Source organism: Oncorhynchus kisutch, linkage group LG3 (assembly GCF_002021735.2).
Source record: "Oncorhynchus kisutch isolate 150728-3 linkage group LG3, Okis_V2, whole genome shotgun sequence".
In the NCBI taxonomy this organism is placed as follows: Eukaryota; Metazoa; Chordata; class Actinopteri; order Salmoniformes; family Salmonidae; genus Oncorhynchus; species Oncorhynchus kisutch.
In genome coordinates this window covers 78,101,118-78,127,717 of record NC_034176.2, presented here as the reverse complement: position 1 = coordinate 78,127,717, position 26,600 = coordinate 78,101,118, and the positions used below count along the sequence as shown (strand labels likewise).

General features: G+C 43.4%; 1 protein-coding gene across 4 annotated transcripts; it reads left to right on the top strand.

Moving 5' to 3' along the window:
- Positions 1–1,265: 1,265 nt before the first annotated feature.
- LOC116360507 (COP9 signalosome complex subunit 2-like) lies at positions 1,266–26,333 on the top strand. Of its 4 annotated transcripts, none has more exons than XM_031815198.1 (13): positions 1,266–1,397; positions 1,899–2,012; positions 2,093–2,170; positions 2,327–2,452; positions 3,332–3,421; positions 18,874–18,951; positions 19,340–19,514; positions 19,843–20,021; positions 20,255–20,307; positions 22,075–22,172; positions 22,461–22,543; positions 22,840–22,898; positions 25,719–26,333. In XM_031815198.1, exons 1-13 carry the CDS (start codon positions 1,344–1,346, stop codon positions 25,861–25,863), a joined length of 1,332 nt encoding a protein of 443 aa, XP_031671058.1. In that variant the 5' UTR covers positions 1,266–1,343; the 3' UTR covers positions 25,864–26,333. The 4 variants fall into 4 exon arrangements, with proteins under 4 accessions (XP_031671058.1, XP_031671040.1, XP_031671048.1 ...); XM_031815180.1 differs by having other exon boundaries at positions 3,323–3,421; XM_031815188.1 differs by having other exon boundaries at positions 1,281–1,403.
- The last annotated feature ends 267 nt before the right edge of the window (positions 26,334–26,600 follow it).

Here is a 26,600-nt window from a genome sequence, read left to right as displayed (position 1 = left end):
CTAGTCCCCCGACACATAAACTACTGCAGCATAAATACTGGAGGCTGAGACAGGAGGGGTCAGGAGACACTGTGGCCCCATCCGATGATACCCCCGGACAGGGCCAAACAGGAAGGATATAACCCCACCCACTTTGCCGAAGCACAGCCCCCACACCACTAGAGGGATATCTTCAACCACCAACTTACCATCCTGAGACAAGGCCGAGTATAGCCCACAAAGATCTCCGCCACGGCACAACCCAAGGGGGGCGCCAACCCAGACAGGAAGATCACATCAGTGACTCAACCCACTCAAGTGACGCACCCCTCCTAGGGACGGCATGAAAGAGCACCAGTAAGCCAGTGACTCAGCCCCTGTCAATGTGTGTGTATGTACAGTACCAGTCAAAAGTTTGGACACACCTACTCATTCAAGGGTTTTTCTTTATTTTTACTATTTTCTACATTGTAGAATAATAGTGAAGACATCAAAACTATGAAATAACACATATGGAAATATGTAGTAACCAAAAAAATGTCAAACAAACAAATAAAAATATATTTGATATTTTAGATTCTTCAAAGTAGCCACCCTTTTGGCATTCTCTCAACCAGCTTCATGAGGAATGCTTTTCCGTTCACCTACTCCGCGTCTCACAAAGATACGGCGGTTGGAACCAAAAATCGCAAATTTGTGTGTATGTATATGACTCCCCCTCCACACACACACAGACACACACAGACACACACAGACACACACACACACACACACACACACACACACACACACACACTACCATCTCTGCACTCTCTTCAGTTTTACAATAGGGACGAGTCCCTGATATATCCGGTAGACTTTTTAAATATTTTATTTCACCTTTATTTAACCAGGTAGTCCAGTACAAGTTCTCATTAACAACTGCGACCTGGCCAAGATAAAGCAAAGTAGTGTGACACAAACAACAACACAGAGTTACACATGGAATAAAGAAATGTACAGTCAATAACACAATAGGAAAAAATCTATATACAGTGTGTGTAAATGAGGTAAGATTAGGGAGGTAGGGCAGGGGTAAGACTTCATAAATACATGGTCCTCATGCTTGTCCCTTTGATTTGTGATGTACGTTTTTTATGGCTATTTCTAGGATGATAAGGTAAGATAGTTATCAGTGAGTCAAATTGAATTAATTGAAAAGACTAGAAATATTACAGATCTATACTGTGATGTGACAGCGACAGCTTCCGGTAGAAAAGCGAACTACAATACCAGAAAGAACAATGCAGTACTATGCTGAAACCGGCGTAGTTGGTGGCGCTGTAGAGCTGCGATGTGTTTGTTGTCTCCGAAGACCCGTCAAGATGTCTGACATGGAAGATGATTTCATGTGCGACGATGAAGAAGATTATGATCTGGTAAGCGTAAGTTTACATAATACGTTTCTATTTCCTTGTTTATTGATGTTTAATCAGAGCTGTGTCCTTAGCTAAGTCGGAGCAGGGGAGTTAGGTAGTTAGGTAGCTAAACTACCTAGATAGATAGCTAGTTCAGCTAACGTTAGCATAAAGGCGAGGATAGCTTGCAGAGTGCTAGCTAAGCTCGGCTGCTTGGCATGGGGGAAACTGAGTTTGCTATATTATACTGAGTTAGCTATACTAGTCAATTTATTATAGCATGTTATGTTACCATAGCTAGCCACAAACCTACAACCGTTTAGCTAGCTAGGTGTAGATAACTACCCTGTGGCCGCGCATGCGCCGTTGCTGGTTAGAGAAAACAGTTAGCTACTTAGACTCATTAGTAAACAACTATGGCAAGCCGTTAGCCCAATCATAACATCTCTGTCACGTTATCAATTTTTGTTGTGTTAACTCATAGCCAGCTAACTTATGTCCTGAGTTTATGTCTCAACCCAGGAATATTCCGAGGACAGTAACTCAGAGCCAAATGTCGACTTGGAAAACCAGTACTACAATTCCAAAGCACTGAAGGAGGATGACCCCAAAGCAGCTCTCAACAGCTTTCAGAAGGTGGGTACTGGCTACTCACTCGCTCCACTCACTCACAGATTGATGAGTGTACGATGGTAATGTATACTCTCTATTGGCAGGTATTGGAGCTGGAGGGAGAGAAGGGAGAATGGGGGTTCAAAGCCCTAAAACAGATGATCAAAATCAACTTCAAGCTAGTAAGAAATGAAATGCTCTGTGGTGTTGTCTCAAAATGTCTACTCTCCGTCTCTGAGTCCGTATGATTAGTGCTTGTGAGTTTTTCTTTATGACATACTGTCATTCCCACTGCAACTCAATGCCCTGTCTCCTGTCGAACTGTGTGTGTCCTGCAGACCAACTTCCCAGAGATGATGTCTCGGTACAAGCAGCTGTTGACGTACATCAGAAGCGCTGTGACCAGAAACTACTCAGAGAAGTCCATCAACTCCATCCTAGACTACATCTCCACCTCCAAACAGGTATAGACACAATACCTGGAACTAGAACAAAGGGTTTTTGGCCTCAAAGCTCAGATCTTTATTTTTGCTCAAATCTCAAGTGATGTGAACTGTTTGTTATTCCATTTAAAAAAAAAAACTTTTTTATCAATATCAATTTCTGACAACTTTTGTCTTATATGGCCAATAAAGTTACTGACTCTGGGTCAGTCCTATTGGTATGAATGAAGTGGTGGCAGTGGTTCCATGTTCTAGATGACTGAGGTGTTAATGTAGGCTGAGGTTCATGTTCTACATGACTGAGGTGTTAATGTAGGCTGAGGTTCATGTTCTAGATGACAGGTGTTAATGTAGGCTGAGGTTCATGTTCTAGATGACTGAGGTGTTAATGTAGGCTGAGGTTCATGTTCTGGATGACAGGTGTTAATGTAGGCTGAGGTTTCATGTTCTGGATGACAGGTGTTAATGTAGGCTGAGGTTCATGTTCCAGGTGACTGAGGTGTTAATGTAGGCTGAGGTTCATGTTCTAGATGACTGAGGTGTTAATGTGGGCTGAGGTTCATGTTCCAGGTGACTGAGGTGTTAATGTAGGCTGAGGTTCATGTTCCAGGTGACTGAGGTGTTAATGTAGGCTGAGGTTCATGTTCCAGGTGACTGAGGTGTTAATGTAGGCTGAGGTTCATGTTCTAGATGACTGAGGTGTTAATGTGGGCTGAGGTTCATGTTCTAGATGACTGAGGTGTTAATGTAGGCTGAGGTTCATGTTCCAGGTGACTGAGGTGTTAATGTAGGCTGAGGTTCATGTTCCAGGTGACTGAGGTGTTAATGTAGGCTGAGGTTCATGTTCCAGATGACTGAGGTGTTAATGTGGGCTGTGGTTGGTTGTTTTATGTGTCACAGATGGACCTGCTGCAGGAGTTTTATGAAACGACGCTGGACGCTCTGAAGGATGCCAAGAACGACAGACTCTGGTTCAAAACTAACACAAAGGTAGGGTGTGTCAAAATAATATCAGCTTTTTCCTAGTGTGCACTCAGTCACTACTTCCCACAAAAATCAAAAAGCAGTGGCTTGGTGGTGGCAGGGACTAGTCATTTCCTCTCAAATCAATAAAGTGAAGTGAACAAGTGAGAATTGGGACATATGCATGTAGTACACAATGTTTCTGTTTATTTCTATGGGTAGGACAATATCTGATCTGGCAGTTTGTCAGGCCTCTGTGTTTGGGAGTTTCTACCTCTGAAATGCCCTAGACTGGTAGCGAGATCTGTTTGTGTTAAATTGTTTGCCAAACATCACCCTAACATCCTTATTTAGTGATAGTTATAGCACAAACATAGAAGTTGTTGTTGTCTCTCAGCCTGTTTTAACTGTCGTCCTCGTGTTGTCTCTCAGCCTGTTTTAACTAAAGTCCTCATGTTGTCTCTCAGCCTGTTTGAACTAAAGTCCTCGTGTTGTCTCTCAGCCTGTTTTAACTGTCATCCTCTGGTTGTCTCTCAGCCTGTTTTAACTAAAGTCCTCGTGTTGTCTCTCAGCCTGTTTTAACTAAAGTCCTCTTGTTGTCTCTCAGCCTGTTTTAACTAAAGTCCTCTTGTTGTCTCTCAGCCTGTTTTAACTAAAGTCCTCTTGTTGTCTCTCAGCCTGTTTTAACTAAAGTCCTCGTGTTGTCTCTCCACCTGTTTTAACTAAAGTCCTCGTGTTGTCTCTCAGCCTGTTTTAACTAAAGTCCTCTTGTTGTCTCTCCACCTGTTTTAACTGTCGTCCTCTTGTTGTCTCCGCCTGTTTTAACTGTCGTCCTCGTGTTGTCTCTCAGCCTGTTTTAACTAAAGTGCTCTTGTTGTCTCTCAGCCTGTTTTAACTAAAGTCCTCTTGTTGTCTCTCAGCTTGTTTTAACTAAAGTCCTCTTGTTGTCTCTCAGCCTGTTTTAACTAAAGTCCTCTGGTTGTCTCTCAGCCTGTTTTAACTAAAGTCCTCTGGTTGTCTCTCAGCCTGTTTTAACTGTCGTCCTCTGGTTGTCTCTCACCCTGTTTTAACTGTCGTCCTCTGGTTGTCTCTCAGCCTGTTTTAACTGTCGTCCTCTGGTTGTCTCTCAGCCTGTTTTAACTGTCGTCCTCTGGTTGTCTCTCAGCCTGTTTTAACTGTCGTCCTCTGGTTGTCTCTCAGCCTGTTTTAACTAAAGTCCTCGTGCTGTCTCTCAGCCTGTTTTAACTAAAGTCCTCGTGTTGTCTCTCAGCCTGTTTTAACTAAAGTCCTCTTGTTGTCTCTCAGCCTGTTTTAACTAAAGTCCTCTTGTTGTCTCTCAGCCTGTTTTAACTAAAGTCCTCTTGTTGTCTCTCAGCCTGTTTTAACTAAAGTCCTCGTGTTGTCTCTCCACCTGTTTTAACTAAAGTCCTCGTGTTGTCTCTCAGCCTGTTTTAACTAAAGTCCTCTTGTTGTCTCTCCACCTGTTTTAACTGTCGTCCTCTTGTTGTCTCCGCCTGTTTTAACTGTCGTCCTCGTGTTGTCTCTCAGCCTGTTTTAACTAAAGTGCTCTTGTTGTCTCTCAGCCTGTTTTAACTAAAGTCCTCTTGTTGTCTCTCAGCTTGTTTTAACTAAAGTCCTCTTGTTGTCTCTCAGCCTGTTTTAACTAAAGTCCTCTGGTTGTCTCTCAGCCTGTTTTAACTGTCGTCCTCTGGTTGTCTCTCACCCTGTTTTAACTGTCGTCCTCTGGTTGTCTCTCAGCCTGTTTTAACTGTCGTCCTCTGGTTGTCTCTCAGCCTGTTTTAACTGTCGTCCTCTGGTTGTCTCTCAGCCTGTTTTAACTGTCGTCCTCTGGTTGTCTCTCAGCCTGTTTTAACTAAAGTCCTCTTGTTGTCTCTCAGCCTGTTTTAACTAAAGTCCTCTTGTTGTCTCTCAGCCTGTTTTAACTAAAGTCCTCTGGTTGTCTCTCAGCCTGTTTTAACTAAAGTCCTCTGGTTGTCTCTCACCCTGTTTTAACTGTCGTCCTCTGGTTGTCTCTCAGCCTGTTTTAACTAAAGTCCTCTGGTTGTCTCTCAGCCTGTTTTAACTGTCGTCCTCTTGTTGTCTCTCCGCCTGTTTTAACTAAAGTCCTCGTGTTGTCTCTCAGCCTGTTTTAACTAAAGTCCTCTTGTTGTCTCTCAGCCTGTTAACTGTCGTCCTCGTGTTGTCTCTCCACCTGTTTTAACTAAAGTCCTCTTGTTGTCTCTCAGCCTGTTTTAACTGTCGTCCTCTTGTTGTCTCTCAGCCTGTTTTAACTGTCGTCCTCTTGTTGTCTCTCAGCCTGTTTTAACTGTCGTCCTCGTGTTGTCTCTCCACCTGTTTTAACTAAAGTCCTCTTGTTGTCTCTCAGCCTGTTTTAATTAAAGTCCTCGTGTTGTCTCTCAGCCTGTTTTAACTAAAGTCCTCTTGTTGTCTCTCAGCCTGTTTTAACTGTCGTCCTCTTGTTGTCTCTCCACCTGTTTTAACTAAAGTCCTCGTGTTGTCTCTCAGCCTGTTTTAACTAAAGTCCTCGTGTTGTCTCTCAGCCTGTTTTAACTAAAGTCCTCTTGTTGTCTCTCAGCCTGTTTTAACTGTCGTCCTCTGGTTGTCTCTCAGCCTGTTTTAACTGTCGTCCTCTGGTTGTCTCTCAGCCTGTTTTAACTGTCGTCCTCTGGTTGTCTCTCAGCCTGTTTTAACTGTCGTCCTCTGGTTGTCTCTCAGCCTGTTTTAACTAAAGTCCTCGTGTTGTCTCTCAGCCTGTTTTAACTAAAGTCCTCGTGTTGTCTCTCAGCCTGTTTTAACTAAAGTCCTCTTGTTGTCTCTCAGCCTGTTTTAACTAAAGTCCTCTTGTTGTCTCTCAGCCTGTTTTAACTAAAGTCCTCTTGTTGTCTCTCAGCCTGTTTTAACTAAAGTCCTCGTGTTGTCTCTCCACCTGTTTTAACTAAAGTCCTCGTGTTGTCTCTCAGCCTGTTTTAACTAAAGTCCTCTTGTTGTCTCTCCACCTGTTTTAACTGTCGTCCTCTTGTTGTCTCCGCCTGTTTTAACTGTCGTCCTCGTGTTGTCTCTCAGCCTGTTTTAACTAAAGTGCTCTTGTTGTCTCTCAGCCTGTTTTAACTAAAGTCCTCTTGTTGTCTCTCAGCTTGTTTTAACTAAAGTCCTCTTGTTGTCTCTCAGCCTGTTTTAACTAAAGTCCTCTGGTTGTCTCTCAGCCTGTTTTAACTGTCGTCCTCTGGTTGTCTCTCACCCTGTTTTAACTGTCGTCCTCTGGTTGTCTCTCAGCCTGTTTTAACTGTCGTCCTCTGGTTGTCTCTCAGCCTGTTTTAACTGTCGTCCTCTGGTTGTCTCTCAGCCTGTTTTAACTGTCGTCCTCTGGTTGTCTCTCAGCCTGTTTTAACTAAAGTCCTCTTGTTGTCTCTCAGCCTGTTTTAACTAAAGTCCTCTTGTTGTCTCTCAGCCTGTTTTAACTAAAGTCCTCTGGTTGTCTCTCAGCCTGTTTTTAACTAAAGTCCTCTGGTTGTCTCTCACCCTGTTTTAACTGTCGTCCTCTGGTTGTCTCTCAGCCTGTTTTAACTAAAGTCCTCTGGTTGTCTCTCAGCCTGTTTTAACTGTCGTCCTCTTGTTGTCTCTCCGCCTGTTTTAACTAAAGTCCTCGTGTTGTCTCTCAGCCTGTTTTAACTAAAGTCCTCTTGTTGTCTCTCAGCCTGTTAACTGTCGTCCTCGTGTTGTCTCTCCACCTGTTTTAACTAAAGTCCTCTTGTTGTCTCTCAGCCTGTTTTAACTGTCGTCCTCTTGTTGTCTCTCAGCCTGTTTTAACTGTCGTCCTCTTGTTGTCTCTCAGCCTGTTTTAACTGTCGTCCTCGTGTTGTCTCTCCACCTGTTTTAACTAAAGTCCTCTTGTTGTCTCTCAGCCTGTTTTAATTAAAGTCCTCGTGTTGTCTCTCAGCCTGTTTTAACTAAAGTCCTCTTGTTGTCTCTCAGCCTGTTTTAACTGTCGTCCTCTTGTTGTCTCTCCACCTGTTTTAACTAAAGTCCTCGTGTTGTCTCTCAGCCTGTTTTAACTAAAGTCCTCGTGTTGTCTCTCAGCCTGTTTTAACTAAAGTCCTCTTGTTGTCTCTCAGCCTGTTTTAACTGTCGTCCTCGTGTTGTCTCTCAGCCTGTTTTAACTGAAGTCCTCTTGTTGTCTCAGCCTGTTTTAACTGTCGTCCTCTTGTTGTCTCTCAGCCTGTTTTAACTGTCGTCCTCTTGTTGTCTCTCAGCCTGTTTTAACTGTCGTCCTCTTGTTGTCTCAGCCTGTTTTCACTGTCGTCCTCTTGTTGTCTCTCAGCCTGTTTTAACTGTCGTCCTCTTGTTGTCTCTCAGCCTGTTTTAACTGTCGTCCTCTTGTTGTCTCTCAGCCTGTTTTAACTAAAGTCCTCTTGTTGTCTCTCAGCCTGTTTTAACTGTCGTCCTCTTGTTGTCTCTCCGCCTGTTTTAATTAAAGTCCTCGTGTTGTCTCTCAGCCTGTTTTAACTAAAGTCCTCTTGTTGTCTCTCAGCCTGTTTTAACTGTCGTCCTCCTGTTGTCTCTCCGCCTGTTTTAACTAAAGTCCTCTTGTTGTCTCTCCACCTGTTTTAACTAAAGTCCTCGTGTTGTCTCTCAGCCTGTTTTAACTGTCGTCCTCTGGTTGTCTCTCAGCCTGTTTTAACTGTCGTCCTCTGGTTGTCTCTCAGCCTGTTTTAACTGTCGTCCTCTGGTTGTCTCTCAGCCTGTTTTAACTGTCGTCCTCTGGTTGTCTCTCAGCCTTGTTTTAACTGTCGTCCTCTGGTTGTCTCTCAGCCTGTTTTAACTGTCGTCCTCTGGTTGTCTCTCAGCCTGTTTTAACTAAAGTCCTCTTGTTGTCTCTCAGCCTGTTTTAACTGTCGTCCTCTTGTTGTCTCTCAGCCTGTTTTAACTGTCGTCCTCGTGTTGTCTCTCCACCTGTTTTAACTAAAGTCCTCTTGTTGTCTCTCAGCCTGTTTTAATTAAAGTCCTCGTGCTGTCTCTCAGCCTGTTTTAACTAAAGTCCTCGTGTTGTCTCTCAGCCTGTTTTAACTAAAGTCCTCTTGTTGTCTCTCAGCCTGTTTTAACTAAAGTCCTCTTGTTGTCTCTCAGCCTGTTTTAACTAAAGTCCTCTTGTTGTCTCTCAGCCTGTTTTAACTAAAGTCCTCGTGTTGTCTCTCCACCTGTTTTAACTAAAGTCCTCGTGTTGTCTCTCAGCCTGTTTTAACTAAAGTCCTCTTGTTGTCTCTCCACCTGTTTTAACTGTCGTCCTCTTGTTGTCTCCGCCTGTTTTAACTGTCGTCCTCGTGTTGTCTCTCAGCCTGTTTTAACTAAAGTGCTCTTGTTGTCTCTCAGCCTGTTTTAACTAAAGTCCTCTTGTTGTCTCTCAGCTTGTTTTAACTAAAGTCCTCTTGTTGTCTCTCAGCCTGTTTTAACTAAAGTCCTCTGGTTGTCTCTCAGCCTGTTTTAACTGTCGTCCTCTGGTTGTCTCTCACCCTGTTTTAACTGTCGTCCTCTGGTTGTCTCTCAGCCTGTTTTAACTGTCGTCCTCTGGTTGTCTCTCAGCCTGTTTTAACTGTCGTCCTCTGGTTGTCTCTCAGCCTGTTTTAACTGTCGTCCTCTGGTTGTCTCTCAGCCTGTTTTAACTAAAGTCCTCTTGTTGTCTCTCAGCCTGTTTTAACTAAAGTCCTCTTGTTGTCTCTCAGCCTGTTTTAACTAAAGTCCTCTGGTTGTCTCTCAGCCTGTTTTAACTAAAGTCCTCTGGTTGTCTCTCACCCTGTTTTAACTGTCGTCCTCTGGTTGTCTCTCAGCCTGTTTTAACTAAAGTCCTCTGGTTGTCTCTCAGCCTGTTTTAACTGTCGTCCTCTTGTTGTCTCTCCGCCTGTTTTAACTAAAGTCCTCGTGTTGTCTCTCAGCCTGTTTTAACTAAAGTCCTCTTGTTGTCTCTCAGCCTGTTAACTGTCGTCCTCGTGTTGTCTCTCCACCTGTTTTAACTAAAGTCCTCTTGTTGTCTCTCAGCCTGTTTTAACTGTCGTCCTCTTGTTGTCTCTCAGCCTGTTTTAACTGTCGTCCTCTTGTTGTCTCTCAGCCTGTTTTAACTGTCGTCCTCGTGTTGTCTCTCCACCTGTTTTAACTAAAGTCCTCTTGTTGTCTCTCAGCCTGTTTTAATTAAAGTCCTCGTGTTGTCTCTCAGCCTGTTTTAACTAAAGTCCTCTTGTTGTCTCTCAGCCTGTTTTAACTGTCGTCCTCTTGTTGTCTCTCCACCTGTTTTAACTAAAGTCCTCGTGTTGTCTCTCAGCCTGTTTTAACTAAAGTCCTCGTGTTGTCTCTCAGCCTGTTTTAACTAAAGTCCTCTTGTTGTCTCTCAGCCTGTTTTAACTGTCGTCCTCTGGTTGTCTCTCAGCCTGTTTTAACTGTCGTCCTCTGGTTGTCTCTCAGCCTGTTTTAACTGTCGTCCTCTGGTTGTCTCTCAGCCTGTTTTAACTGTCGTCCTCTGGTTGTCTCTCAGCCTGTTTTAACTAAAGTCCTCGTGTTGTCTCTCAGCCTGTTTTAACTAAAGTCCTCGTGTTGTCTCTCAGCCTGTTTTAACTAAAGTCCTCTTGTTGTCTCTCAGCCTGTTTTAACTAAAGTCCTCTTGTTGTCTCTCAGCCTGTTTTAACTAAAGTCCTCTTGTTGTCTCTCAGCCTGTTTTAACTAAAGTCCTCGTGTTGTCTCTCCACCTGTTTTAACTAAAGTCCTCGTGTTGTCTCTCAGCCTGTTTTAACTAAAGTCCTCTTGTTGTCTCTCCACCTGTTTTAACTGTCGTCCTCTTGTTGTCTCCGCCTGTTTTAACTGTCGTCCTCGTGTTGTCTCTCAGCCTGTTTTAACTAAAGTGCTCTTGTTGTCTCTCAGCCTGTTTTAACTAAAGTCCTCTTGTTGTCTCTCAGCTTGTTTTAACTAAAGTCCTCTTGTTGTCTCTCAGCCTGTTTTAACTAAAGTCCTCTGGTTGTCTCTCAGCCTGTTTTAACTGTCGTCCTCTGGTTGTCTCTCACCCTGTTTTAACTGTCGTCCTCTGGTTGTCTCTCAGCCTGTTTTAACTGTCGTCCTCTGGTTGTCTCTCAGCCTGTTTTAACTGTCGTCCTCTGGTTGTCTCTCAGCCTGTTTTAACTGTCGTCCTCTGGTTGTCTCTCAGCCTGTTTTAACTAAAGTCCTCTTGTTGTCTCTCAGCCTGTTTTAACTAAAGTCCTCTTGTTGTCTCTCAGCTTGTTTTAACTAAAGTCCTCTTGTTGTCTCTCAGCCTGTTTTAACTAAAGTCCTCTGGTTGTCTCTCAGCCTGTTTTAACTGTCGTCCTCTGGTTGTCTCTCACCCTGTTTTAACTGTCGTCCTCTGGTTGTCTCTCAGCCTGTTTTAACTGTCGTCCTCTGGTTGTCTCTCAGCCTGTTTTAACTGTCGTCCTCTGGTTGTCTCTCAGCCTGTTTTAACTGTCGTCCTCTGGTTGTCTCTCAGCCTGTTTTAACTAAAGTCCTCTGGTTGTCTCTCAGCCTGTTTTAACTGTCGTCCTCTTGTTGTCTCTCCGCCTGTTTTAACTAAAGTCCTCGTGTTGTCTCTCAGCCTGTTTTAACTAAAGTCCTCTTGTTGTCTCTCAGCCTGTTAACTGTCGTCCTCGTGTTGTCTCTCCACCTGTTTTAACTAAAGTCCTCTTGTTGTCTCTCAGCCTGTTTTAACTGTCGTCCTCTTGTTGTCTCTCAGCCTGTTTTAACTGTCGTCCTCTTGTTGTCTCTCAGCCTGTTTTAACTGTCGTCCTCGTGTTGTCTCTCCACCTGTTTTAACTAAAGTCCTCTTGTTGTCTCTCAGCCTGTTTTAATTAAAGTCCTCGTGTTGTCTCTCAGCCTGTTTTAACTAAAGTCCTCTTGTTGTCTCTCAGCCTGTTTTAACTGTCGTCCTCTTGTTGTCTCTCCACCTGTTTTAACTAAAGTCCTCGTGTTGTCTCTCAGCCTGTTTTAACTAAAGTCCTCGTGTTGTCTCTCAGCCTGTTTTAACTAAAGTCCTCTTGTTGTCTCTCAGCCTGTTTTAACTGTCGTCCTCGTGTTGTCTCTCAGCCTGTTTTAACTGAAGTCCTCTTGTTGTCTCAGCCTGTTTTAACTGTCGTCCTCTTGTTGTCTCTCAGCCTGTTTTAACTGTCGTCCTCTTGTTGTCTCTCAGCCTGTTTTAACTGTCGTCCTCTTGTTGTCTCAGCCTGTTTTCACTGTCGTCCTCTTGTTGTCTCTCAGCCTGTTTTAACTGTCGTCCTCTTGTTGTCTCTCAGCCTGTTTTAACTGTCGTCCTCTTGTTGTCTCTCAGCCTGTTTTAACTAAAGTCCTCTTGTTGTCTCTCAGCCTGTTTTAACTGTCGTCCTCTTGTTGTCTCTCCGCCTGTTTTAATTAAAGTCCTCGTGTTGTCTCTCAGCCTGTTTTAACTAAAGTCCTCTTGTTGTCTCTCAGCCTGTTTTAACTGTCGTCCTCCTGTTGTCTCTCCGCCTGTTTTAACTAAAGTCCTCTTGTTGTCTCTCCACCTGTTTTAACTAAAGTCCTCGTGTTGTCTCTCAGCCTGTTTTAACTGTCGTCCTCTGGTTGTCTCTCAGCCTGTTTTAACTGTCGTCCTCTGGTTGTCTCTCAGCCTGTTTTAACTGTCGTCCTCTGGTTGTCTCTCAGCCTGTTTTAACTGTCGTCCTCTGGTTGTCTCTCAGCCTTGTTTTAACTGTCGTCCTCTGGTTGTCTCTCAGCCTGTTTTAACTGTCGTCCTCTGGTTGTCTCTCAGCCTGTTTTAACTAAAGTCCTCTTGTTGTCTCTCAGCCTGTTTTAACTGTCGTCCTCTTGTTGTCTCTCCGCCTGTTTTAACTAAAGTCCTCGTGTTGTCTCTCAGCCTGTTTTAACTAAAGTCCTCTTGTTGTCTCTCCACCTGTTTTAACTAAAGTCCTCGTGTTGTCTCTCAGCCTGTTTTAACTGTCGTCCTCTGGTTGTCTCTCAGCCTGTTTTAACTGTCGTCCTCTGGTTGTCTCTCAGCCTGTTTTAACTGTCGTCCTCTGGTTGTCTCTCAGCCTGTTTTAACTGTCGTCCTCTGGTTGTCTCTCAGCCTGTTTTAACTAAAGTCCTCTGGTTGTCTCTCAGCCTGTTTTAACTAAAGTCCTCTGGTTGTCTCTCAGCCTGTTTTAACTAAAGTCCTCTGGTTGTCTCTCAGCCTGTTTTAACTAAAGTCCTCTGGTTGTCTCTCAGCCTGTTTTAACTGTCGTCCTCTTGTTGTCTCTCAGCCTGTTTTAACTGTCGTCCTCTTGTTGTCTCTCAGCCTGTTTTAACTGTCGTCCTCTTGTTGTCTCTCCGCCTGTTTTAATTAAAGTCCTCGTGTTGTCTCTCAGCCTGTTTTAACTAAAGTCCTCTTGTTGTCTCTCAGCCTGTTTTAACTGTCGTCCTCTTGTTGTCTCTCCGCCTGTTTTAACTAAAGTCCTCGTGTTGTCTCTCAGCCTGTTTTAACTAAAGTCCTCTTGTTGTCTCTCAGCCTGTTTTAACTGTCGTCCTCTTGTTGTCTCTCCACCTGTTTTAACTAAAGTCCTCGTGTTGTCTCTCAGCCTGTTTTAACTAAAGTCCTCGTGTTGTCTCTCAGCCTGTTTTAACTGTCGTCCTCGTGTTGTCTCTCAGCCTGTTTTAACTAAAGTCCTCTTGTTGTCTCAGCCTGTTTTAACTGTCGTCCTCTTGTTGTCTCTCAGCCTGTTTTAACTGTCGTCCTCTTGTTGTCTCTCAGCCTGTTTTAACTAAAGTCCTCTTGTTGTCTCAGCCTGTTTTAACTGTCGTCCTCTTGTTGTCTCTCAGCCTGTTTTAACTGTCGTACTCGTGTTGTCTCTCCACCTGTTTTAACTGTCGTCCTCTTGTTGTCTCTCCGCCTGTTTTAATTAAAGTCCTCGTGTTGTCTCTCAGCCTGTTTTAACTAAAGTCCTCTTGTTGTCTCTCAGCCTGTTTTAACTGTCGTCCTCTTGTTGTCTCTCCGCCTGTTTTAACTAAAGTCCTCGTGTTGTCTCTCAGCCTGTTTTAACTAAAGTCCTCTTGTTGTCTCTCAGCCTGTTTTAACTAAAGTCCTCTTGTTGTCTCTCCACCTGTTTTAACTAAAGTCCTCTTGTTGTCTCTCAGCCTGTTTTAACTGTCGTCCTCTTGTTGTCTCTCAGCCTGTTTTAACTGTCGTCCTCTTGTTGTCTCTCAGCCTGTTTTAACTGTCGTCCTCGTGTTGTCTCTCCACCTGTTTTAACTAAAGTCCTCTTGTTGTCTCTCAGCCTGTTTTAATTAAAGTCCTCGTGTTGTCTCTCAGCCTGTTTTAACTAAAGTCCTCTTGTTGTCTCTCAGCCTGTTTTAACTGTCGTCCTCTTGTTGTCTCTCCACCTGTTTTAACTAAAGTCCTCGTGTTGTCTCTCAGCCTGTTTTAACTAAAGTCCTCGTGTTGTCTCTCAGCCTGTTTTAACTAAAGTCCTCTTGTTGTCTCTCAGCCTGTTTTAACTGTCGTCCTCGTGTTGTCTCTCAGCCTGTTTTAACTGAAGTCCTCTTGTTGTCTCAGCCTGTTTTAACTGTCGTCCTCTTGTTGTCTCTCAGCCTGTTTTAACTGTCGTCCTCTTGTTGTCTCTCAGCCTGTTTTAACTGTCGTCCTCTTGTTGTCTCAGCCTGTTTTCACTGTCGTCCTCTTGTTGTCTCTCAGCCTGTTTTAACTGTCGTCCTCTTGTCTCTCAGCCTGTTTTAACTGTCGTCCTCTTGTTGTCTCTCAGCCTGTTTTAACTAAAGTCCTCTTGTTGTCTCTCAGCCTGTTTTAACTGTCGTCCTCTTGTTGTCTCTCCGCCTGTTTTAATTAAAGTCCTCGTGTTGTCTCTCAGCCTGTTTTAACTAAAGTCCTCTTGTTGTCTCTCAGCCTGTTTTAACTGTCGTCCTCCTGTTGTCTCTCCGCCTGTTTTAACTAAAGTCCTCTTGTTGTCTCTCCACCTGTTTTAACTAAAGTCCTCGTGTTGTCTCTCAGCCTGTTTTAACTGTCGTCCTCTGGTTGTCTCTCAGCCTGTTTTAACTGTCGTCCTCTGGTTGTCTCTCAGCCTGTTTTAACTGTCGTCCTCTGGTTGTCTCTCAGCCTGTTTTAACTGTCGTCCTCTGGTTGTCTCTCAGCCTTGTTTTAACTGTCGTCCTCTGGTTGTCTCTCAGCCTGTTTTAACTGTCGTCCTCTGGTTGTCTCTCAGCCTGTTTTAACTGTCGTCCTCTTGTTGTCTCTCAGCCTGTTTTAACTGTCGTCCTCTTGTTGTCTCTCAGCCTGTTTTAACTGTCGTCCTCGTGTTGTCTCTCCACCTGTTTTAACTAAAGTCCTCTTGTTGTCTCTCAGCCTGTTTTAATTAAAGTCCTCGTGCTGTCTCTCAGCCTGTTTTAACTAAAGTCCTCGTGTTGTCTCTCAGCCTGTTTTAACTAAAGTCCTCTTGTTGTCTCTCAGCCTGTTTTAACTAAAGTCCTCTTGTTGTCTCTCAGCCTGTTTTAACTAAAGTCCTCTTGTTGTCTCTCAGCCTGTTTTAACTAAAGTCCTCGTGTTGTCTCTCCACCTGTTTTAACTAAAGTCCTCGTGTTGTCTCTCAGCCTGTTTTAACTAAAGTCCTCTTGTTGTCTCTCCACCTGTTTTAACTGTCGTCCTCTTGTTGTCTCTCAGCCTGTTTTAACTGTCGTCCTCTGGTTGTCTCTCAGCCTGTTTTAACTAAAGTCCTCTTGTTGTCTCTCAGCCTGTTTTAACTAAAGTCCTCTTGTTGTCTCTCAGCCTGTTTTAACTAAAGTCCTCTGGTTGTCTCTCAGCCTGTTTTAACTAAAGTCCTCTGGTTGTCTCTCACCCTGTTTTAACTGTCGTCCTCTGGTTGTCTCTCAGCCTGTTTTAACTAAAGTCCTCTGGTTGTCTCTCAGCCTGTTTTAACTGTCGTCCTCTTGTTGTCTCTCCGCCTGTTTTAACTAAAGTCCTCGTGTTGTCTCTCAGCCTGTTTTAACTAAAGTCCTCTTGTTGTCTCTCAGCCTGTTAACTGTCGTCCTCGTGTTGTCTCTCCACCTGTTTTAACTAAAGTCCTCTTGTTGTCTCTCAGCCTGTTTTAACTGTCGTCCTCTTGTTGTCTCTCAGCCTGTTTTAACTGTCGTCCTCTTGTTGTCTCTCAGCCTGTTTTAACTGTCGTCCTCGTGTTGTCTCTCCACCTGTTTTAACTAAAGTCCTCTTGTTGTCTCTCAGCCTGTTTTAATTAAAGTCCTCGTGTTGTCTCTCAGCCTGTTTTAACTAAAGTCCTCTTGTTGTCTCTCAGCCTGTTTTAACTGTCGTCCTCTTGTTGTCTCTCCACCTGTTTTAACTAAAGTCCTCGTGTTGTCTCTCAGCCTGTTTTAACTAAAGTCCTCTTGTTGTCTCTCAGCCTGTTTTAACTGTCGTCCTCGTGTTGTCTCTCAGCCTGTTTTAACTGAAGTCCTCTTGTTGTCTCAGCCTGTTTTAACTGTCGTCCTCTTGTTGTCTCTCAGCCTGTTTTAACTGTCGTCCTCTTGTTGTCTCTCAGCCTGTTTTAACTGTCGTCCTCTTGTTGTCTCAGCCTGTTTTCACTGTCGTCCTCTTGTTGTCTCTCAGCCTGTTTTAACTGTCGTCCTCTTGTTGTCTCTCAGCCTGTTTTAACTGTCGTCCTCTTGTTGTCTCTTAGCCTGTTTTAACTAAAGTCCTCTTGTTGTCTCTCAGCCTGTTTTAACTGTCGTCCTCTTGTTGTCTCTCCGCCTGTTTTAATTAAAGTCCTCGTGTTGTCTCTCAGCCTGTTTTAACTAAAGTCCTCTTGTTGTCTCTCAGCCTGTTTTAACTGTCGTCCTCCTGTTGTCTCTCCGCCTGTTTTAACTAAAGTCCTCTTGTTGTCTCTCCACCTGTTTTAACTAAAGTCCTCGTGTTGTCTCTCAGCCTGTTTTAACTGTCGTCCTCTGGTTGTCTCTCAGCCTGTTTTAACTGTCGTCCTCTGGTTGTCTCTCAGCCTGTTTTAACTGTCGTCCTCTGGTTGTCTCTCAGCCTGTTTTAACTGTCGTCCTCTGGTTGTCTCTCAGCCTTGTTTTAACTGTCGTCCTCTGGTTGTCTCTCAGCCTGTTTAACTGTCGTCCTCTGGTTGTCTCTCAGCCTGTTTTAACTAAAGTCCTCTTGTTGTCTCTCAGCCTGTTTTAACTGTCGTCCTCTTGTTGTCTCTCCGCCTGTTTTAACTAAAGTCCTCGTGTTGTCTCTCAGCCTGTTTTAACTAAAGTCCTCTTGTTGTCTCTCAGCCTGTTTTAACTAAAGTCCTCTTGTTGTCTCTCCACCTGTTTTAACTAAAGTCCTCGTGTTGTCTCTCAGCCTGTTTTAACTGTCGTCCTCTGGTTGTCTCTCAGCCTGTTTTAAACTGTCGTCCTCTGGTTGTCTCTCAGCCTGTTTTAACTGTCGTCCTCTGGTTGTCTCTCAGCCTGTTTTAACTGTCGTCCTCTGGTTGTCTCTCAGCCTGTTTTAACTAAAGTCCTCTGGTTGTCTCTCAGCCTGTTTTAACTAAAGTCCTCTGGTTGTCTCTCAGCCTGTTTTAACTAAAGTCCTCTGGTTGTCTCTCAGCCTGTTTTAACTAAAGTCCTCTGGTTGTCTCTCAGCCTGTTTTAACTGTCGTCCTCTTGTTGTCTCTCAGCCTGTTTTAACTGTCGTCCTCTTGTTGTCTCTCAGCCTGTTTTAACTGTCGTCCTCTTGTTGTCTCTCCGCCTGTTTTAATTAAAGTCCTCGTGTTGTCTCTCAGCCTGTTTTAACTAAAGTCCTCTTGTTGTCTCTCAGCCTGTTTTAACTGTCGTCCTCTTGTTGTCTCTCCGCCTGTTTTAACTAAAGTCCTCGTGTTGTCTCTCAGCCTGTTTTAACTAAAGTCCTCTTGTTGTCTCTCAGCCTGTTTTAACTGTCGTCCTCTTGTTGTCTCTCCACCTGTTTTAACTAAAGTCCTCGTGTTGTCTCTCAGCCTGTTTTAACTAAAGTCCTCGTGTTGTCTCTCAGCCTGTTTTAACTGTCGTCCTCGTGTTGTCTCTCAGCCTGTTTTAACTAAAGTCCTCTTGTTGTCTCAGCCTGTTTTAACTGTCGTCCTCTTGTTGTCTCTCAGCCTGTTTTAACTGTCGTCCTCTTGTTGTCTCTCAGCCTGTTTTAACTGTCGTACTCGTGTTGTCTCTCCACCTGTTTTAACTGTCGTCCTCTTGTTGTCTCTCCGCCTGTTTTAATTAAAGTCCTCGTGTTGTCTCTCAGCCTGTTTTAACTAAAGTCCTCTTGTTGTCTCTCAGCCTGTTTTAACTGTCGTCCTCTTGTTGTCTCTCCGCCTGTTTTAACTAAAGTCCTCGTGTTGTCTCTCAGCCTGTTTTAACTAAAGTCCTCTTGTTGTCTCTCAGCCTGTTTTAACTAAAGTCCTCTTGTTGTCTCTCCACCTGTTTTAACTAAAGTCTTCGTGTTGTCTCTCAGCCTGTTTTAACTGTCGTCCTCTGGTTGTCTCTCAGCCTGTTTTAACTGTCGTCCTCTGGTTGTCTCTCAGCCTGTTTTAACTGTCGTCCTCTGGTTGTCTCTCAGCCTGTTTTAACTGTCGTCCTCTGGTTGTCTCTCAGCCTTGTTTTAACTGTCATCCTCTGGTTGTCTCTCAGCCTGTTTTAACTGTCGTCCTCTTGTTGTCTCTCCGCCTGTTTTAACTAAAGTCCTCTTGTTGTCTCTCAGCCTGTTTTAACTAAAGTCCTCTTGTTGTCTCTCCATCTGTTTTAACTAAAGTCCTCGTGTTGTCTCTCAGCCTGTTTTAACTGTCGTCCTCTGGTTGTCTCTCAGCCTGTTTTAACTGTCGTCCTCTGGTTGTCTCTCAGCCTTGTTTTAACTGTCGTCCTCTGGTTGTCTCTCAGCCTGTTTTAACTGTCGTCCTCTGGTTGTCTCTCAGCCTGTTTTAACTGTCGTCCTCTGGTTGTCTCTCAGCCTGTTTTAACTGTCGTCCTCTGGTTGTCTCTCAGCCTGTTTTAACTAAAGTCCTCTTGTTGTCTCTCAGCCTGTTTTAACTAAAGTCCTCTTGTTGTCTCTCAGCCTGTTTTAACTAAAGTCCTCTGGTTGTCTCTCAGCCTGTTTTAACTAAAGTCCTCTGGTTGTCTCTCAGCCTGTTTTAACTAAAGTCCTCTGGTTGTCTCTCAGCCTGTTTTAACCAAAGTCCTCTGGTTGTCTCGCAGCCTGTTTTAACTAAAGTCCTCTGGTTGTCTCTCAACCTGTTTTAACTGTCGTCCTCTGGTTGTCTCTCAGCCTGTTTTAACTAAAGTCCTCTTGTTGTCTCCCAGCCTGTTTTAACTGTCGTCCTCTTGTTGTCTCTCAGCCTGTTTTAACTGTCGTCCTCTGGTTGTCTCTCAGCCTGTTTTAACTGTCGTCCTCTGGTTGTCTCTCAGCCTGTTTTAACTGTCGTCCTCTGGTTGTCTCTCAGCTGGGCAAGCTGTACCTGGAGAGGGAGGAATTTGGGAAGTTACAGAAGATCCTCAGACAGCTGCACCAGTCCTGTCAGGTACAGTAAGACAGGTGGTAGTCTGAGACAACGCTTAGTCTGATGGGGTTTACACAGCCATCTGAGTAGCTAAGTTCCCAATATGGCTGCTAGCAGTATTTTTGTTGTTGTATACTGGTATGATCTGTTATGTTGTATATCTATGTGCACTGGAGACAGATGATGTTGCAGATATATGGTCTGTTATGTGTATATCTGATCTATTACGTGGTATATCTGTATCTATGTGCACTGCAGACAGACAATGTTGAAGATCTGTGGTCTGTTATGTGCATATCTGATCTGTTAAGTTCTATATCTATGTGCAGTGCAGACAAAGGATATTGGGGATCTATGGACTTTTATGTGTGTGTGATCTGTAATGGTGTATATCTATGTCTTTCTCTAGACCGATGACGGGGAGGACGACCTAAAGAAAGGCACCCAGCTCCTGGAGATCTATGCTCTGGAGATCCAGATGTACACAGCCCAGAAGAACAACAAGAAGCTGAAGGCCCTGTATGAACAGTCCCTGCACATCAAGTCTGCTATCCCTCACCCACTCATTATGGGAGTCATCAGGGGTGTGTTACCACCGTAGCCAGATGAAACCCTGAAGGCAGCATAGCTGTCAACATTATTATATTTGACATGTATTGCATTGGAGCCACACATACAGCGGTTTACATTGAATAAATCCATTGACCGTAGAAAAAGAATCCCCCTTCGAATAGTAATTCTATGGTTACGACTTGTAAACTGACGTGTAGGAAGACTCGGGGAGGTTTGCCACTAACGTGGATAAAACCGATAATATTGTATAAGAAGGTAAAAAGATGTGTGTGTGTCAGTCACTGCGTGTGTTTATGTGATGTACTAACAGGCCTGTTCCTGTTTTGTCCCCTTCCCCAGAGTGTGGGGGTAAGATGCACCTGAGAGAGGGGGAGTTTGAGAAGGCCCACACAGACTTCTTTGAGGCGTTTAAGAACTACGATGAGTCAGGCAGCCCCAGGAGAACCACCTGTCTGAAGTACCTGGTGCTGGCCAACATGCTCATGAAGTCTGGAATCAACCCTTTCGACTCACAGGAGGTACAACACTCATTCAATTCAGTTTAGTTAAGTCCAGTTAAATGAAATGTTATTTATCCCCTTAGAGCAAATACTAACATCATTATGGAACAATACACGTGGTGGATGCATCCCGTACCTTTATATTGTTGGAGGCAACATTACATTAATCAAATTCAGATCACCTGCAGCAAACACTGCTTGATACAGTGTTGTATTACAGTGGCTGTTCTTATTGTGTTTTTCTGTGACAGGCCAAACCCTATAAAAACGACCCAGAGATCTTGGCCATGACAAATCTAGTAAGGTAAGAACACGTGTGTGTGCTTCTAGTCATCCATGGCGGTGTTGCTGATATTTTAGGTAGAAAGGCATCAATTAAACAATAACGTCACTATTTACAACCTATTTCCACTTATTTGTGCTGAGTTGTCAGTTGACCCAAACTGTTATTGTTTTACATCACATATAAGTGGTTGATGGAGGTGTAACATAGTGAAGATACCCTTTAACCACGGGTTCAGCTGTGGCGTCTCTTCAACCTAATTTATGATCAGTCTGGGATCCACGACACAGAGGGTCTGCTCTGTGATTTTGATGCAATTGCAGAAGGAAATGGAACCGCTCCTAGGCTGTGGCTCTGACACCTCTCTCTCAAAATGTAAAACAAGGCTGAGGCCTCTGTGAGCTGGTGTTTGTTTCCCAGACGATGACTGGTTGACAGGTGTAGTTGGGGAGGGGTTTCTGGTATGTCTGCTCTGAACAGTGTGAGAAACATGAATGCCCTACCGTTCACGGGCTCCACATTCGTTAACACAGCGGATGCTGAATGGCATCGACCATAAAAAGCCCATTTGAAAGGCATTTGCTCTTTAGCTCTGGTCTCCTCCCTTAACGCCATGGGACCACGCAGCCATCATACCGCTCAGGAAGGAGACGCCTTTTGTCTCCTAGAAATGAACGTACTTTGGTGCGAAAAGTATAAATCAATCCCAGAACAACAGCAAAGGACCTTGTGAAGATGCTGGAGGAAACGGGTACAAAAGTATCTATATCCACAGTCCTATATCGACATAACCTGAAAGGCCGCTCTGCAAGGAAGAAGCCACTGCTCCAAAACCATCATAAAAAAGCCAGACAACGGTTTGCAACTGAACATGGGGACAAAGATCATACTTTTTGGAGAAATGTCCTCTAGTCTGATGAAACAAAAATAGAACTGTTTGGCCATAATGACCATTGTTATGTTTGGAGGAAAATGGGGAGGCTTGCAAGCCAAAGAAACCCATCCCAACCGTGAAGCACGGGGGTGGCAGCATCATGTTGTTGGGGTGCTTTGCTGCAGGTGGGACTGGTGCACTTCACAAAATAGATGGCATTATGAGGAAGGAAAATTATGTGGATATATTGAAGCAACATCTCAAGACATCAGTCAAGAAGTTAAAGCTTGGTCACAAATAGGTCTTCCAAATGGACAATGACCCCAAGCATACTTCTAACGTTGTGGCAAAATGGCTTAAGGACAACAAAGTCAAGGTATTGGAGTGGCCATCACAAAGCCCTGACCTCAATCCCATTGAAGATTTGTGGGCAGAACTGAAAAAGCGTGTGTGAGCAAGGATGCCTACAAACCTGACTCAGTTACACCAGCTCTGTCAGGAGGAATGGGCCAAAATTCACCCAACTTATCGTGGGAAGCTTGTGGAAGGTTACCCGAAACATTTGACCTTAGTTAAACAATTTCAAGGCAATGCTACCAAATACTAATTGAGTGTATGTAAACTTCTGACCCACTGGGAATGTGATGAAAGAAATAAAAGCTGAAATAAATCATTCTCTCTACTATTATTCTGACTTTTCACATTCTTAAAATAAAGTGGTGATCCTAACTGACCTAAAACAGGTAATTATTACTAGGATTAAATGTCAGGAATTGTGATGTATGTATGTATTTGTATGTATTTGGCTAAGGTGTATGTAAACTTGTGACTTCAACTGTCTGTCATTATTTTATGGATTGTAATGTCATTATTCTAACCCAGTGACTGTTCTACTGTTGTGTGTCTACTCTCAGCTCCTATCAGAATAATGACATCACAGAGTTTGAGAAGATACTGAAGACCAACCATAGTAGTATCATGGATGACCCCTTCATCAGAGAACACATAGAGGGTGAGTGGTGTTTGTGTGCCTGTGTGTATATGTGTGGGCTTTCTCACATTTGTTGATGAACGAGACATGGAAGTATTGCATTGAAGACGAGGTTTCAACAAACTGGAGACAAACTGTACCAGTATCTGCATATTGAGATGATGGGGGTGAGTGTGCCCTGGTGGACGGGGGTGAGTGTGCCCTGGTGGACGGGGGTGAGTGTGCCCTGGTGGACGGGGGTGAGTGTGCCCTGGTGGACGGGGTGTGGACTGAAGAGACTGATCAGTGCTGTTTTGTCTTATTTTCCAGAGCTGCTGCGGAACATCAGGACCCAGGTCCTTATCGCGCTCATCAAGCCTTACACTAGAATACACATCCCATTCATCTCTAAGGTAAGTCTGAGGACAGCACTGGCATCTGGACTAACTAGCCTGGTCCCAGATCTGTTTGTGTGCTTTTTTGCCAATTCCTATGGTCATTGGCATGATGATTTTTACAATAAGAGTTGGTAGGACAGCACAAACAGATCTGAGACCAGGTTAGAGTTAATCATTGACTTCACTGTGTGTATTGATAATGTATCTGATAATGAACTTTGCTGAGTAGATCATGTATTTATTATGTCACTGATGTTGCTGTTTGGATTGATCAAAGTGTAACGCCCTGTGTTCTGTCTCCTCTGTCTCAGGAGCTGAACATAGATGTTTGTGACGTGGAGAGTTTGTTGGTGCAGTGCATATTGGACAAGTAAGTTTGTCCTAAACATGCATCTGATCTGAGGCCCAAACTACCATTTAGGAGTGTAGAATCCACTGTTAGGACAAGTTTTTTGTATCAAACAGACATTCATGCCATGGAAGAATTGTATGTTTTCTCTAGACTCTTCCGTATTTCTTTGAGGCTGAATACCTCTTATATACTACACCGAGTGATCTTCCATTGACAGACTGACCAGGTCAAAGCTAGGACCCCTAATTTCACTTGTTAAATCCACTTCAGTCAGTGTAGATGAAGGGGAGGAGACGGGTTAAAGAAGGATTTTAAAGCCTTGAGACATGGATGGGTTTCCTGTGTGTATCAGGATGGTCCACCACCCAAAGGACATCCAGCCTACTTGACACAACTGTGGGAAGGAAACATTGGATTCAACATGGGCCAGCATCCCCTTTCGACACCTTGTAGAGTCCAGTCCCTGATGAATTGAGGCTGTTCTGAGGGCCAAAGGGCGAAGGGTGCAACTCTATATTAGGAAGGTGTTCCTAATGTTTTGTATGCTCTAGGGCTTACCCCATTTAGTTGATTGTTTGGTCAATAGGCTGTTGGTCGACCAAGATTTTTTTTCAGTCGAGCAGTGGCAAATATATTGTAAAAAATGATGGCACACGAGACACCTGTCTGATTCACTCCTGTCTGAGTGGACTAATCCATTGTGGAAGCTGTGGGGATGGCACACGAGACACCTGTCTGATTCACTCCTGTCTGAGTGGACTAATCCATTGCAGGCCGCGGGATGGTACACCAGTATCACCAGCAGTACATTTAACATAAATGACCAACATTTCTTATCTACATTGTTTGGTTACTGTCATTTATTTTAATACGTTCACAATATTATTATTCCAGTCTTACCGTTGTCATTGTAGGAGTGGACACATTGTTAGCCGAGTGTGTGCCAATTTGGGGATCTGATAGTATTTCTGATTGTCTTAACTCCCCATCACTGTGGAGCTTCTCAAATAAATGTTTTCTTCGCCTTCAACAGCAAGTAAACAAAGTCTGTTTCTACATCCATTGAGAATGAAAATAGTTCCTCAACGTAGCCCATTTTTTAAAAATATTTCCAGCTCTTTTGATAACCACTCGGCATGAAAGAGGGAAAAATGTAATACCCTGATCGGGTGGAAACGTCATAAAGGCCCACCTGATTACTTCTTATGTGATTTATAGGAGATTTATTTTTATCCAGATTTTTTTCTACCTGCGGGCTGCAATGGTTTTATTTGTTAGCATTATGTAGGCTATTTTTACCTATTGGCAATAGAAGTAACTTTTTTCATTAGGTAGAATTCTTATTGACCACATGACATTGATTTTGAGATATGAAGACTTTATTATAAATTAAATGAAACTGTTTTACAAAAATGTGCATATGAAAATCATAACTGGCACGCAGATCAGTAGAAATGGTACAATAACTTGCCAATCCAAATAGAAAAGGGTGATGACCGTTGGTGTAGCCTATTACAGGCTACTTCAGGAGCCTAACGGCAGAAGCTGCAGAGGCCAGCAGCAGCGGGAAGAGGAGGGTCTGGTTGGGAACAGGTTTTTGTCTTTCTGGTTAGGCTATATTGATCTCTGGCTCCCTCTTTGGTAATTTGTGTCTTTATTTTTAATTGCAGTGCTTAAAGCATCAGACATGCTCAGTAGTCAACATATAGTTGATTTTATTCAAACAATAGGGTGTGTCTATATATGTAAAAATAAACATACACAAAGTATTTTTGGTTGTTGGGACAGCCCTAGTATACTCAGTGTATAGTGTACCTGGCTGACAGAGGCATCACAAGACGAAGCAGAGCATGTTTCTTGTGCATGTGTGTTAAGACGTTTCGTGTACGGGGATCATTTGAATTCCTCATTTCTCAGTTCCTCATAGTTTCCACCCTGCACCTTGAGGAATACAGGAGGCCAGCAAGAGTCTCTGTCTCTCTCTCTCTCTCCGTCTCTGTTTGTGGTGTTATTCTTCCCTGTTTTATTTATTTATCTGTCATTTATTACTGGTTTCATTATTTAGTTTAGAAGTAGTGTACGTGCACACATTCAGTAACTTGCAGGCTACAAAAAGTAAACTGATGAAAGATACCTGTAAACTGTTGATTGCTCCCGCAGTTTTATTGTACAACGTTTTGACCCAAAGGCCCTTGTCAGCCGGAAGAAGATCTTTTGATCCAAACGTTGGGCAAATAAAACTTTGGGAGAAATCAACAGTTTGTGGGTGTCTTATCTAGCATGTCTTTATTATTTCCCATGCTACTGTAGCAGACTGCTGTGTATTGTTTACTACCCTCAGCCTGATCAGATTTACAGCCGGTCAACTGGAACAGATAGACATTTGACACTGCATTCCCACCGTTGTCACAGAGCTCAACAGAATATGTACTGTATGTAGTGAAATGTGGAGGTGGTGGAATGTGTTCATCAGACAGCTTAGTGTAGATGTGATAATTGGTTGAGAGAGGGTACACACATCAGTGGTTCAGGTGCTTGACAGAAACCAAACAGTGAAAGAAGTTCAACAATAACTCCAACTAATGCTATCCACAGTGATTTGTGTACTTTGAACCATAATCAAATGCAAACATTGATGTTGTTGATCCCATTTTTATATAAAAATGCATTGTTTTATACAATATTGTTTACCATATTTGATCCATTTCTAAATGTTTTCCTGACCAAGATGGAAAGAATGTTTAGTCATGTTGCTAGGATGCCAATGTCCATTCTTGTGTTGTATTTATTGAACCATTGTTCTCTGATCTCTCTTGTGCTGTGGTTTCCTCCCCGTAGCACCATCCAAGGCCGTATCGACCAGGTCAACCAGCTGTTGGAGCTAGACTACCAGAAGAGAGGAGGGGCGCGCTACACTGCCTTAGACAAATGGACTAAACAACTCAACTCTCTCAACCAAGCCATCGTCAGCAAACTCACATGATTCTGACTGACATGTGACAATGGACAGCACTGAAAGATAGGAAGGAGAATCTCAATCAACTGTTCCAATGTGTCAGAATAGAAACCAAACGATCCAGTGTGGATGGGCTGAGCGGAGAGGAGATACACAGCAGCACAGAGATGTTTTGTGATCTGACGCTGCGTTTCCCAGAGAAGGAGAGATACTGCTTTCTAGAAGACATCAGCGCTCTCTAAGGGACATCTCGGTTTACGTCAAGCCCTTCGTGTTTGTTTTTCACAAGACTTTAGTAGAATGATGTAAGAAATATCACTGTCAACACCTTTTTAAAAGTGCTGTATTTTTTTCGGTGGGCAGTTTGAGTACAATAACACTGGTTTATTTGTGCCTGTTGACTGGCAGCTGGTGTTGGGAAACCTTTTTCACAACATGTAGCTGCAGCATTGCATTCACGTTGACTGTTGTGAATAAAACAAACTAATGTTCTCCAACTGTGTTTACTGTATGACATTTCAATGTAGGTCTAGATACCGTCTACTTTTTAGCTCTCATGCTAACATTGGTTCCATACTATATTATTTGTAAATATCAGTATTATTTGGTAGTTGCAACAGACTCCTGTTCTTAGTGTTAGTCAATTGTTTGTGTGCAGAAACTTATGAATACATAGATTCACTCCCATCACTGAAAATGTATCTATGTCATCCATCACATTGCATACAGAACAGTAGCAAAGCAGAAATCTGTTAGAATTATAA